Source organism: Mesoplodon mirus (genome assembly GCF_964341445.2).
Source record: "Mesoplodon mirus genome assembly, chromosome: 3".
In the NCBI taxonomy this organism is placed as follows: domain Eukaryota; kingdom Metazoa; phylum Chordata; class Mammalia; order Artiodactyla; family Ziphiidae; genus Mesoplodon; species Mesoplodon mirus.
Genome location: NC_138978.1, coordinates 190,500,639 through 190,515,793, shown reverse-complemented (window position 1 = coordinate 190,515,793; position 15,155 = coordinate 190,500,639). Strand labels below are relative to the sequence as shown.

The window sequence follows — 15,155 nt, the reverse complement described above, 5'->3', positions numbered from 1 at the left end:
AAGAAAAGGAAGTGGATTATCTTTTTTACTTTTCACCTCAAATCATTCATCCCTTTAAAAAAATTTTTTTATTGGAGTATAGTTGATTTACAGTGTTGTGTTAGTTTCAGGTGTACAGGAAAGTGAATCAGTTATACATACACATGTATCCACTCTTTGTTTGCTCTTCTCCGTCTGACAATGTGGCATCACTATTTGCAGTTATTCTTGTTCTTCCTCCAGAGTGATCTCAAAATTTGCCCCCTATATCATAGCCAAAGAGTCAATAAGCTGTGAAGGAAACAGCCCTGAGGAAAACTGATTGTCTTTAGGTACAGAAAAGGGAGTTCATTTTGATGGTAAAACTCAGCGTCCAGAGGGATCTGCATTAACAGTCCTCAGATGGTAGTTAAGGAAGGACGGTCCAAGATGCGGTGTGTGTGTGTGTGTGCGTGTGTGCGCGCACGCGTGTGTGTGTGTGTTAGATGTGTGTGGGGGGGAGGAAATGTGTGGGATCTAAAAGGATAAGAGTTAGGAAATAGTGGAGCTTGATTTGTGGAACCTCAGAAAGGCTGCCAATGGCATTTATGTTGTTAGAGAGAAACTCTGGGACAGAATTGGTCCTGGAATTTGGGGCTACAGGTATTTCAGCTCTGGTCAGGAAAAGAAATGCAAACACTGGAACACTGGTTTGGATATTACAGCTGATGCTAAGTTAATAATGGACATATTTAGCTACAAAGATTCAATGACTTAATTGTTTTTTTAAATTCATATTTGAAATAAATTTATGCATATATACATAGTTGAAATTTGATGCAATATGTAATTTTTCACATGTTGGTTTTTTTTTTTTTTTTTTTTTGTGGTACGCAGGCCTCTCACTGTTGTGGCCTCTCCCGTTGTGGAGCACAGGCTCTGGACGCGCAGGCTCAGCGGCCATGGCTCACAGACCCAGCCGCTCCGCGGCATGTGGAATCTTCCCGGACCGGGTCATGAACCCGTGTCCCCTGCATCGGCAGGCGGACTCTCAACCACTGCGCCACCAGGGAAACCCTCACATGCTGTTTTTTAAAGGTATAATTTACACAGGATGAAATGCATGGACCTTGACCATTCAGTTCTCTGAGTTTTGACAAAGGTACACACCCATGTAACACCACCCAAAACAAGACGTGGCACAGTTCCATCTCTCCAGAAAGTTGTCTCCTGTCTATTTCCAGCCAATACACATCCACACCCACCTTCCCCAGACAAACATTTACTTATTTCTATCATCATAGGTTAGTTTTATCTGTTCTTGGACTTCATATAAATGAAATGATAGAATATGTATTATTTTGTATCTGGCTTTTTAAACTCAACACAGTGTTTATGAGATTTATGCATGTTGATTGTATGAGTAGTCTTTTCCTTTTTATGACTGAGTAGTTTTCCATTGCATGACTGTATTAGTCACAGAAATAAATAGAACACGTATCTATGTATCTCTCTCTATGTATCTCAGGGTTCTCCAGAGAATAGAATCAATATATATAAAGAGATTTATTTTAAAGAAGTGGCTCATGCGATTGTGGGGAACTAGGCTATCACCCAGATTTTTCTTGTAATGCCCGATAAATGTTTATTGTGTACAATATATTATGGACAAAATGTTGTAGAGATGGTACTTTCCTATCTTCTTCTAAAGAGCATTAATTATTGTTTTAGCAGGCAGTTCAATTACTCACTGAGAAGTTTGAACTTATGGAGGCTTGATTTTAGGCTTTATTAGGGCAAGTACATTTTGGTTTTTCCCTATTTCTGGGACAAGTTTCTTGGTCTTGGGATATTGTCTTTACTCCTAAGACATGGCACTTTGTGATGCCAGTGAACTCTCTGAGGTGGTTACAAGCCCCTCTTCTGATGAATTAAGACTCCAAACTCTGTTTCCTGTTCTGTGGGCAGCAGTTAAAATCTCTGGTCCACCATTTGAGCTGCCCTACTTTTGATTTCCACTGTGCTTCTGGGGCAAGCCCCATATACCACAGATCAGGGCTCAGCCAAGGGTCTGAGTGACGTTTTAGTCATATTTTGAGGCTATTTCCTCTGTGGCCCCCTCCTTTCTGGTATTTCTCTCCTTAATTTCTAGCTACTTTGGCAGATCTGAATTACATTCCCTGACATCTCAACCTAATGAGACCGTAGCTTTCTACTTGAGTGTCTGGCTGTTTTCACTCCATATCATGTTTCTGAGATGCATCCAGGCTGTGTGTATGAAGAGTCTGCTCCTTCTTATGACTGAGTAGTTTTCCATTGTACGACTATATCTGTATCTGTATCTATACTGATGTCACCTATTTATCTTAAGGAATTGGCCTTCTGCTTGAGCTCTATCCACTCTGCCGTAAACATTCCAGGAAGTGCCCTAATGCAGAAAGCCCATCAGCATGGATGTCACCCAGTGCGCTTCCTTTTTCTCAAAGGTAGACTCCTCCCCTGTTTTCTGCCTGCTTTTTCTTGTTGTTGTACACTGATGCCTTCACATTTTTGTTTATAAAAATGTCTGTTTTGAGTTTATGATTGTTATCTGTAGGAGGATCAGTCCCACGCAGGTCACTCCACCATTAGGTTTCCAGAACTGTAACTTTTCTCTGTGTGCTTTTAAGGTATACTCTTTTTCTCTGGTCTTCAACAGTTTGACTAAGACATGAGTAGCTGTGAGTTTTCAGAATTATTCTGCTTAGGGTTTGCTAAGATGTTTAGTCTGTGGGTCAGTCTTTCATCAATTTTTGAAAAGTTTTGGCCATCATCTCTTCTTGATGAGTTACTTCTCTATTTTTTTGTTTGTTTGTTTTGTTGTTGTGTTTTTCAATTTTCTCTCTTCTCTCCTTGTGAAACCTCAATTATATCTATGTCAGAAAGTTTGGTATCACCACATAGATCTTGGATATTCTGTTCTTTTTCTTCTTTTTTTTTTTCCTTTTTGTGCATCAGTCTGGATAATTTTGATTGATCTGTATTCAAGCAAATGGCTTTTTAAAATCTGCTGTGTCCAGTTTTCCGATTAGCCATTGGATAAACTTTTTGTCTGATATTACATTTTTTTATTTCTAGCATTTATATGTGTGTCTTTTTTGATAGTTTCCATCTTTTTGCTATAATTCATCATCTGTTTTCATATGTTGAATGCCATTTACATTAGATTCTTTATAATATTTATTGTAATATTTTAAAGTCCCTGTGATAATTCCAACATGCCATCTGTAGGCTTCTTTCTCTTGACTATGTATTGTCTCAAACAGATCATTTCTTCTCACTTAGGATGTCTCAGAATTCTGGATTTTATAATGGGATTGTGAGTAAAAGAACAGTAAAGACTGAAGTAATATTATTTACTACCCCCCTCCCCCAAATCAAGCATCTTTTTTTCTGTCAAACCTCTAGACTGGGCGGCGAAGTCTCTATAATCTGGTTAAAGTCAGCTGTCTCTACTCTGCTGTAGCTTCAGTAAGTTTTAGATCACCACTGGCTTCAAATGTTTTGAAGGTTGGATCGGGACTTTCCCTTTGATAGGACTTGGATCTGAGCAAGATCTCAAGGCTCTCTTATGCTTTATAGCCAAGTTACTTTCTGCACTCCGGCTGCTAGATTTTTAATTGCTCAGAGTGCTCTTTATTTATTTATTCGCGCTCTTAGTTTTCTGACCCTTGGGAGATCTCTCTTCCTCTTCCTGCCTCACCATCAAACTTCAGTAGTGATTGCTTGCATCCATTGGGATTCTGAAGTGCCTCAGATGGACTTTTCTTCCATGTCCCCAGTCCTCAGCAGGCTGCTTCTCTTAGGAAGGCCCTATCTGCCTTGCCCTGTCCACAGCTGTACGTCCATGTGCAGGAAGGTCTGTGGGGAAATAGCGGGTGGGAGCAGACTTGCTCTGAGGCTGGGGCTCCTGGGGATTCTAATTCATCACGCCAGCCCTCACACAGTCACTGAGAGGTAATTAAGAGTTGGGGTAGTTTCTTCTTACTCTATGGTAGTTTCCTCCTTTTTCTACACCATTCCTTCATGGAGGAAAGCAGTTTGGCTCACTTCTCTACCAGGAAGGGCTCAACACTTTTTGGAATTTGTTCCTTTAAGTTTCTTTCCTCAACTCTCTGATTACTTTTAACTATGTTTTTGTAGCTTATGCAACATATTCTCATTAGGGCTGGTCTCCTGTGACTTTTTACATGCTTCCTTACAGCACAAGGCCCAGTTCAATTTAATGTCCACTACAAGATAATTTAATAAATGCTCTTACTTGAGTGGAGTTAAGGTAAAGATTGTTTTAAATCCATAAAAGATGAAGGTTAATTTTACTGAAGTTCTTTATGGTCAGGGAATATAATTTTGAAAAATCCATGGCCTAGTACAGAATTAAAAATTTGTTTTGATAGAAAAGGATGATAGGAACAGATTACTAAAACTTGTAAAACCAACAATGGTATTCTTTTTTCGTAAAGAAATATTTATACTTAATCTCATTAAATAAGAATATATATTAAAACATACATATATATATGCATATGTATACATATACACATATATATACATCTACATTAAATTCCTTAAAAAGGAATATTTATGCTTCATCCCACTTACATTAATACACACTCAGTATAAAAAATCAAAAGGCATAGAAATATGTAAAATAGAGTTAGTATTTCTTTACTCTTACCCTTTAAAGGTGATCACTGTGGACTTTTTGTATATATATTTCCAAACTTTTAAATTATCTATATACAGAACTATCTAGATTTTAAAAAAACAAAACAGAAATCACATCAAGAATTGTGCAACACGATGTATTTTAGTTGATGTATACGGACAGATATCATTCCATTATGCATTTTCCTAACCAGTTATTTTCTCCAGAAAGCATCCTTAAGTATGGTGTGTTAAGCAAAATTTAAAAGAAATTCTCGGTTATTTTATTTTTCCAGAGTATCACTTAAGCTCACCCAGTTCTGTTCCTTATTGTTCCCATTTCCCCCGTTTCTCAAATGTCTGACACCCTGCACCAGCTAATGCGTTTCCTGCCACCAGTATGCCCAGCTGGTGAAAATATTAGCAATTACACTGCCACCTTGTGCCAGAGTCCATCTGAGCGCCACTTGCCATCCGTGAAGGGGTTCTCATTGCCAACTGAGGAACAAGAGATTCAGCTCTAAAATCCTATCTTAGTATTTACTTTCTTAGACAACACGTGGCAGTGATGGCTTGCCATAGGTTGGGTCTCTTGGGAAGCAAACCCGGTGATGGAGACTAGCATCCACAGTATTTATTAGGTAGTGCTCTTGGGAGAAGAAGGACCGGGGTGAACAGGCAGAGCTGACCTGTGATCAGTCTCAACAGTGCCTCCAACAATGGCTTTATTTCCACGGTGGGCTTTGGCAGCCTGGTGACCTTATGAATTGTCCTAAGTTGAAGCAGCGGATACCCTGGAAAAACAGCATGAAATAACCTCTATGCAGAAACAACAGAATACATCACGCATAATCCTTTCCCTTTTTTAAATCAATTTTTTGAACCTTCTGGTAACTATCAAAGGTAACCAACGAGCACGTGTAATTTTTTTTGTATAATTACTAACTCATGATTTTACATATGTATAAGATCTGTTTCAGGCCTTTCCAGTCATTTCCATTGATGCTCCCAACTGTTCCACAAATTAGCCAGTGGGAGCTGCTCTAATTGTTTCCTCTGTCTCTTTTCTTTGACATCTATAGTCGTTGATAGCTTTCTTGCTTTTCAGCACAAGATGCCAGAGATCTATTCAACATATTTTCCACTCAGACCTGGAATCAATCAGTTTCACAAGGAGGAAAATTAAGTTCTGAGACCAGAATCGAAGCCCCAGAAGTGGTCATTGCTACCGATTTGTTTTTGCTTCTGGAACTGCTCAGTGAACAGGTATTTACCTAATACGTATTTTTTAAAAAAGATAAATAAATGAAGTTAGGTGTCTTTGTCAGCTCAGGCTGCTATAACAAATACCATAGGCTGAATGGCTTAAACAACAACATTTATTTCTCATAGTCCTGGAGGCTGGGAAGTCCAAGATCAAGGTGCCAGCAGATTTGGTGTCTGGTGCGAGCCTGCCTCCTGGCTTGTAGCTAGCCACCATCTTGCTGTAACCTAACAAGAAAGAGAAGAGGTCATTTCTCTCCTGTCTCTTCCTTTGAGGGCTCTCTCTTGTGACCTAATTACCTCCCCAAAGCTCTGCCTCTAAATATATCACACTGGAAATTAGAGCTTCAACAAATGAATTTTGGGGGGAAACAAACATTCAGTCCATAACAATGAGAATGTGTATTTTTTAGAATAAGAAAAAAAAATTGTGTGTCCAAAATGATATTTGTTTCAAATGTGTGATTACTGTGTATTAATTTATTTGGTTTTATGCTTTTCTTATATGGAAAATCTTGGTGACATGACATACACCTAATTACTCGTTTGATTTATCCTAAACCATACACATATAATAATTTCAAAATAACAATACCAATGTCTTTAATAATAAACCTACTGAATGCAGCCTTTGATTTATTTGTGGTAATTTTTATCCTTAGGATATATCTCACTAGCGATGGACTGTAAAAATATTGCATTTTAATTATTCTTTTCCATGTGTTTATGTCAACAATTTGTTATGCAGTTAGATTCTTTTTTTTCATTTTTAGGAATTGCTTAGCTTTTTATTTCTGAAATAATTATACTTTTTGATTACAGAAGGCTTTTATAGTGTTCCCAAGTAAATATATATTTGGACATTCAGTTCCTTTTTCTGTTTCTTGCCCCATAGTAACCATTTTTAAATAGTTTTTGGTTTATCTTTCTACTGCTTCAAAACACAAGTAAATTTATACTTCTATTCCCTATTTGAAAGCATTTTTTTAATTTGAAAATTAGAAGGACTTTAAAACATAGTCGTATATTTGCATGACCTGGTCCTGTAGTTAGACAACTACATCAGATAGAAGATTGCCTTGTTTTGTACTAATATAGACTCAGAGAATAGGACTTCTAATTAGAAAAAGCAAGTATTATGAATCTGTAAGGGAATGTATTGGAATATTTTAAAAATAGAATATGTACTCATATTCATGTAGTGCTTTTCAGTTTATATAGCAATTTCACTATGAATTTATTAATTTGATTTTCACAATAATCTTACGACTTTATCTCCACTTTACAAATTGGAAACTAAGGCCTGGGGACAAAAATGCTTTGTCCAAGGCCTTGCCAGTTACTTTGTCAGCTAATTACTGACCGAGGTAGGGGAAGAATTCAACCTGTCTGCCTCCAATCCATATTGTAATGACGCTGCCTCTCAAATCACTTGCAAATATATATGGAACACTTGTGTCTTAGGCTGTGTCTTCTGTAGTTGTTGTAAGTTACTCCAAGTAAGTTTTCGAAGTAGGAAACCCTCTATTCCCTTTTTGAAGATTCACAATATAAAATAGCATTATCAAGTCTCTGGAAATGTCTGTATTTTTTGAAATCTGTGTTATGTTGCATTTTTAAATGTTTCCTGATTTCACAAGACCACAGAACACCACCCTTGGGCACTGTCCCCTGCTCTGGACTAGGCCTGAAAAGGTGTCAAAACAGTAAGACTTGTTATTGTTAAAAGCGTGGGTGAATGCACTTCATGGCAGCTTCAATAAGCAGTTATTTTCTTGACATAAGCCATGCTTGAGAATTACATTTGGTTTAGATGGACATCTGTGATGTGTCGGAAGCCAAACTTTGAAGATCAATTGTGTTGTAATTTGATTCAGTCAATCCTTTAGCAACTTAGCCAGGCCCTAATTAAAAACAAAACAAAACATTTACTGGTAATATTTTCCTCATAGAAAATTCACCCATATTTAGTTAACAGACTAACAGGAGAATCCACAGCAGTTTAGAGTTGCTTCCGTGTGTTCCTAGCAACGAGAAACCATGACAGAGCACGGCCTCAGCTGGAGTCTTCTGCATTTCCTCATCCGCAATGAGGTAAGTTGATGTGGAGATAAATGAGTCTGAGATACAAAGAAGTATTTACCCCTGGAAAATATGCTCTGCACTAAAACAGAGGTGAGTACAGATGCACACAGAACAGAACAGGTGGAGCTATAAAGCCTTGAGTTTTCAGGAAATTTATGTACAAAGTAATAAAGAATGGATACTACAATCACTTGATATAACAGGATATTCTTTATTGTCTCAAATTTTTTGTTATTTTTATTATGATTATTTCAGGTCAAGTGACCTATTTTTTTAAGAATAGAGAAAATGCTGTTTTGAAAAAAGAGGAGGCACTTTAAAACTTGGAGTTTTTTCTCCATTCTTTTTTTTTTTCTAAGTATCACAATGTTTATTGATAGATACAAGTATATAAAATCAGGGCATGAACATGACTTGATAAATTAAGTAGACTCAATTTCAATACTATAATAAGAGGGATCAATTCAAATTCTCACCATTTGTTTCACACCCACAAAGACCACTTCAAGGACATTTACGATCTCTTAGAACTGATCAGTTTTGTGCAAGTAAACCCTGTTTCTTTTAAGAAGACTTGTGCACTTGCCCAGGCTCAAGGCTATTAAAATCTAGCATGTAAAGCCCATTACTAGAGGTAGAAATACAGGCAATATACTATTACGGCAACAACCATTAATTACAGTTAAGAATTTTTCTGTAACAACCAAATGGATAATCAAATATTGCAATAACTCAAGTATTACTGAGCAAAGTGCATTTCTACATTATTCAGTGCTGCTCTTCAGTTTTCTAACTTAAAACAGCCTATGATGACTGGCATCAAAGAAGGTCCTTGCCATAGACGGCCTCTGCCTGAGAAATTACGATGTAATTACTGCATGCTGCTAATATACTATCTAAACATTAAAGATACTCCTAAAATATTTGATGGTAGACTATGATTAAGACTTTACACTACAAAAAAGCCTTAGGCAGAAGGAAATCCTAACTGACGTGCTTCTGCTTTAAATATTGTGAAAACATTACAGCGAGATGAATTTTCGCAGTGGTTAGGTCAAATGCAGTAACATCACAGCAAAAGTATGTTTTCCACAATTTAAGGCTTTGGCTGATTCTTTTAGTCAGCTTCTTCCTCTGATTCTTCTTCTTCAGCAGTTTCTAGCCAGCTTAGCCACTGATTCATCTGGAACAACGCCTTGCCTTTTTCCCTGGAAACTCTTGGGTTATATCTTCTTTCCAAGCCAAGAAAGCTTCTCCTTCAATAATCTCCATGTCATAGAAGTGAACAAAAAAGCGGAGTAACATGCCTTTCTGGAAGTTGCTCTTGCAGCAGTGCACCTGAAGAGCATAGAGGCACTGACTTGTAGATCAACGTGACCATGAAGAGATTTCTGCATTACTGGCTTGGAGGAAAGAAGCAGTTGTTTCTCCTTTTCTAACGGTTCTTTGGAAGGAGCAGAGGGAGAATCTGTTTCATCACTGGGGGGATTTACTTCACTAGAAACGTACTGTAAGAAGCTAGTCATTAAGATGTTCACACATCCTTTATCTACATGAAGTTTGGGAGAGATGTTATCTTTAATCCACTTATATATGGTTTGAGGAGATGGACCCAACTTTATTTGCTTTAACAGTTCCTTCTCCAATTTGAGGAGTGGGAATAAGACACTCAGTCCCTTTCCTTCCAAGATCTCCAACATGCGGTCCTTATTCTGATCAATTTCTGGGAGCATCTTCTGCCTATTGACCTTGCTTTGTTGGAAAAGCTCTGTTAACCGTTCTCGATCTTGTAATTTAGCTAATTGCTGAAGACAAAGTAAGAAGAGAGGAAAACTGGTGCCACTTTCCAGTGGTTGAGCTAGTTCTGAAATGCTTACCAGCTCTGAAATGATAGCACGAGCCGCAAACTGTGCTAAATATGATTTCACCAAGGGGATGTCAACCTCCAGTTTGGGGCACTGGTCCAGTACATTCAGGAAAGCCTGCAGGAAGTTGTCACTTGTGGCCATCCCTTCCTGTTTGAGTAAACTGATCAGAGAACTCGCTTTTTCTTTATCTTCATCACTTCTGTCTAGAGACAGGATGATTACTTAGCTTAACATCTCGGGGAGAAAGTGTTCAGGAGCCCTCATCTCTCTCACACCACCGACAGCTTCGTTTGCATTTCCACTATTCAGATATTCGGTTACAACAGTTTCGGTTGATTTAAGCAGTTCTTCCTTTGATGGTGGTGGCTTTTTACTGGTCTTAGTAGGCTTTTCCTGAATAAGTGGTAGATTAGTTTTGAGACCAAGCTGAGGTGTCTGTCCCAGCAGTGGTGTTTGAGTGCGTGGTGGTTGCACTAGAAGGAATCATAGTTATCTGGGGCTGAAGCTCTGGCACTTGATTTTTATTCATTAGGAAAGACTGAGCAGGCCTCAGGCTAATCTCATCTGCATTAAGCTGGCCTTTCTTAGAGAACAGAGGTGGCATATCCTTTGACTGTCCTTGCAGCTGGGATAAGAGTCCCTGACTCTGGTTATGGGAGAGCTGGCTTAGCCCCTGGCTTTTCATAAACTTGCCTCCCATCTCCCCAGTCTGCGATTGTGTGGGAGGCATGATGTGTCCCCCATGGCCATTGAAGAGTTGATTTGAACGATGACGCCCCATGGTGGGTGAAAATCTATCCTGGGTAACTCCTGGATCAGTACCGATTCCGCTACCTGGCATTTGTCCAAACATATCAGCAAGTCCTCCAAGTGGGTCCCTATGCATTGTCATCCTGGGTGGCATGAATGGTCCCTCCAGAAAGAAGTTACTTCTCATTCCTTGAGCCATAGGAGCAGGAATAAACACTCCTGGATCTTTTACTGCATCTTGACGGATTTGATTGATCGTCTTTGGTCCACTGTCAAGAAAAGCCTTGCGAGGACCCCAGTGGTGTTCTCTCAACTCCACGGTATCCTGCAGCGGCAATTCCTTACTTAACATCAAGGAGCACATTCGGGCAAAGTACTGATCCATTAAGGACTTGGCTCGTTCATGGTCTAACCTAGGTCCCACTGTCCTCATTATCTGACAGAGGCACTCCAGATCCTCTCCCATATCTTTGAGTCGGACTCTCTTCTTTTTTTCCAAAAGTGTTTTGATGCACTTATGAAGGATAGATTCATGAATAAGATCAAGCTTTCCAGGTTCTCCAACGAATTTGATGTTCCCCAACATCTTGGTCTTAGCAATGGCTCTCTGTTCCTCCTCCTCGGGAGGATGGGATTTTCACGCTTATCACAGACATCAACATTTCTGGTTCGGTTTTCAAATTCATCTTGTAATTTGGAAATTCAGGGGCGTCTGAATGTTGTGCTTTGCTTCTGTACTGGTTGACCCTCTGCTGCTGGGCCATCGAAGTGTTTGGTGCATCTTCTGCCAATCGCAGACATAGCTGAGCATACAGTGAGCTATACTTTGGCTCTTCTAGGGCTTTGTCCACAATCAGCAGTATGACCCCTTTAAGGATGCGTTTACACCCACATTGAGGAGCTCAAGGCATAGCTTGTCAGACTTCTCAGGAGTGAGCTTCCTTAGTATGCCTCTTACTTTCCTGAAGATTGCATCATGTCGTTCTTTTTCATTTGCGGAGTTGTTTGCCGCGGAGTTGTCACCTCGTCCAGTGCTTCGTGCAGGAATCCATTTCTGAGCGTTTTGCCCTGGGGTTCTCCCCAGGAACTCGCTGTTGCCAGCAGTTCTTGGGATAGTGCTGAGGTGCCCCCCCCACTTCCTCCTCCGCCCAAAGAAGCACTGGAACAAGAAGCACCCCCTTCCTCAATCGCACTCTCCACTTTGGCGGCTTGACAACGAGGACTCTTCAAAAGAATAATATTAATGGATGGGGTGGGGAGGGAAGGGGATGGAACAAATGAAAACCCTTCACCCAGAACTCAGCAGCTGCCACTGCAGCTGCCTCCTCAGGATCCGGGGACAGGGAAGGGAGGGGGAGGGGAACGGAAAACAAAAGAGGGGAGGGAAAGGGGAGGAAGGAGTCGGGACTGGCCTGAAACTCGCAGCTCAAAAGAGTCGCTGCTGCAGCCACCACCTCCAGTGAGCTCCGGCTCGCTGCTGGCCTCCATTCTTAATTTCTGAGACATTTCCTTGAGAATTTAAACTTTAAAAAAAAAAATTTTTTTTTTTTTTTAAGTACAGTTACATATAGACGTAGAAAAAACCTCTGGGGATTTGTGTGGCCCTCGGGGGGGCTACATTGAAAACACGGTTTTCTTGGATGAGTTCTTAAATACAAAGGGGAATTAACTGCAGTATGGATTTTTTCCTAAGGTAATGTTAATTCACTCATTCATCAAAGACCACAAAATTACTGTTTATTAAGTGCTCTGGATTCTGATAGCCCCTTTGGGAAATACAATCCAAATATAGAGAATTCAAGGTTCATGGTCGCTGCTGTCAATTCGGTGGCATTCCAGTGGGATGGCAAGGTACACAACTGTGATAAGATTAGTATTAATACAAGGGGAGCAATGAAGTTATTCGTCGTGATGAAGTACTGGGTGGATTCTAGACAACTATAGGAACCTTGGAGAGAGAGATATATGCCTGGAGGAGTATAGTAGAGACAGGTTTTGTGGTAAGTGTGATGTTTGAGTTGAGCAGTGAACAAAGGAACCCTTGGGTAGCAGGCTTAGAACAGAGAGAACACGTCCTGTGCAGGTGGGCTGTGTTAGCAGCGGCAGGAGAAAGTAACCCTCCACCCCCACCCCGCGATAGATTCTGGGGATGAGTAATAGCAGAGTTTGTGTGTAGGATGCATGGAGAGAAAGTTCTAAGGGAGAAACACGTGATTGTTGATGCCCCAAGAAGGACACCTTTCATCTGCATAGTATTGATGCTCAGAATGTTTAAACTGAGTCTAACTATCCAAATTGTAGCACATTCTGGAAAACCGCTGTCCTGGACCTTTAAAAATGTCAACATCATGAATGACAAACAAGGCTGGGAAACTGTCCCAGATTAAAGGAGGTTGAAGAGACATGACATGTGTGACCCTAGATTGTAGCCCAGAGAGGAAAAGTAAATTAAAAAAACAAAGGACGTTATTGGTATAATTGGGCAAATTTGAAAATGGACGTGTATTAGATAATGGCATCGTATTACTGTTATATTTCCTGAGTGACATAATTGTATTATTATATAGGAGAATGCCTTCATTCGTAGGAGATTTGCATTTAGTGATGAAGTGTTATGATATCTGCAAGTAATTCTCAAACGGTCAAGAATATATTCGTGCACACACACGCACACACAGACGAGAAACAAGTTCAGCAAAAGCTTAACACTGAGGAATCCAGACAAAGGGCATATGGGTGTTTCTCTTACTATTTTTGCAACATTTCTGTAGATTTCAAAATTTTCAAAATAAAAAGGAAGGGAAACATTTGGATGTTCATAATTTTTTTGTTTTACAACTTCTTTTATTTACTTGATACTCATTGAACATGTTAGTAAATGACCTCAGGGCTATATCACCGGTTATTTTTGTGGAAACATTTGCTTTATGATCATCATTAACACATTTTAATGTAGTGTGAGCTCATTGTAATCCTGAAAATGACTGGATAACTACATACCACTTTTTCCCCCTTGAGTGATAGACTTATGTGACACAGCAGGCTTTTCAAAGGGTGCTAATCCTTACCACCATTACAAAACAACTTCTTATAAGCATTTTACTTTTTGTAGGTGTTCATGAAATAGTGTAAATTGATTCGCTATGAAATAAATAATCAATACCTATTTTTTATATATGTATTGTACGCCTATAACTTGGCCAAGTGCAATTCTTGCCTTCAGGGAATGTGTACAATTACTGATAATATATGCCTGGCCAGTTTACTCCAGGGCATGTCAGGCAATAGGGGATGATGATTTTTATGTGCCTCAGGAGTGATGAGAAAGTGGTGTGATTTTTCTGATAACAGTGAGATTTTGGAGAAACACACCTGGATGAATTGAATTGAGGCCCAAGATTTGGGCTGTTCCCAGGGAATTATGGCTTCCAGAAACTGCCAGCAATGGATAATTCTCCTTATTTAGGGCTGTACTGAGTGCCTTCCCCTTTAATCATTCCATCCGAAGAGCCTGGGCCATACCAGTTCTTTGGTAACGTGGTCTCTGCTGGCATCTAGAAGGAGTCACTTTTTAACAGGCTTTCCATCTGCTAAGATGATTAATGATACCTGCTCAAACGGCTAGAGCTGTTTTTCCTAGCGGAGTTTGTGGGCGTGTGCTGATTCATGCACCCTCTGACCTCATGTCCCCATTGTGCTCTGGAGCATGTACTTCCAAGAGGACTGGTCAGGTGAGTGCCAGGCTATACTCATGGAACAAAACCAAGTTAAATGTTGCACAACCTAAAAACTTGGCTGTGGAAGTGCCACACTCCAAATTATAAATCCATCCCTTTATTTTTTTTAATGAGAACTATCAGTTCATTTCATCTGGTTTTACCTTCCATGGGGGGAAGTTAGTATTAAGCAAATTCATCTCCCCATTCAACAGGGTCCAAATAATGCAGCCACAAAATTAAAGCAACATGGGCACTATTGTAAACTGAAATCACGGTTCACTTTACAATGTAAACCTGATAACCAAAGAGAATTGATCAGAAGGTGGATATGGAGTTCATTTATTTAAAACATTTAGAACCCTGATATCCCCTAAATTGGGATACAGAGAAATACAAAACAAAATGGTAAAACAACAACCACAAAATGCAATTGTGAGGAAAGGTTTCACAGGACGAGATTTCAGGAGCTGACTAACAGGTGGATCAAGTGTTCTGTTGACTGCAGAGCATGCGGTGGACTAGACACGGCCAGGCTGTGGGGTGCCAAAGCTAGAACTGTAGTGAATGCATTCTAGTGTGCTCTGAGATGGAGTATCACACACCAAAGAAGAGAATAGACATGGGAGGTTAGGAAAGGCAAGGTCTACTGATGTAGAAGAATGATTTTAATCTACACAATATTATAAAAAGTTGTTAAAGGATTTAATTTCAGAATGAAGATACTGGGAACTTCAGGTTGAATAATTAAAACTGATTATTTCCAACTCGCTTTCCATACTTATTGGAAATTTATAATGAAAGGTATACACATATATTTTAGAAGAAA

General features: G+C 39.5%; 1 protein-coding gene and 1 pseudogene across 2 annotated transcripts in view; one reads left to right on the top strand and one right to left on the bottom strand.

The window, feature by feature from the left end:
- The first annotated feature begins 893 nt into the window (after positions 1-893).
- The window catches only part of LOC309800085 (uncharacterized protein), a 66,544-nt gene continuing 52,282 nt past the window's right edge, over positions 894-15,155 (top strand). The window contains exons 1-3 of the mRNA XM_082613916.1: positions 894-1,056; positions 5,753-5,910; positions 7,879-8,001. Of these exons, the coding sequence (XP_082470042.1) occupies positions 7,997-8,001 (5 nt within the window). The 5' untranslated portion in view covers positions 894-1,056; positions 5,753-5,910; positions 7,879-7,996. The remainder of the gene's footprint in view (positions 1,057-5,752; positions 5,911-7,878; positions 8,002-15,155) is intronic.
- Positions 8,382-12,098, bottom strand: LOC309801072 (eukaryotic translation initiation factor 4 gamma 2-like; annotated as a pseudogene). Its single transcript has 2 exons — positions 12,023-12,098; positions 8,382-11,896 (listed from the first exon to the last, which is right to left on the bottom strand). The product of its transcript is annotated as a eukaryotic translation initiation factor 4 gamma 2-like (transcript).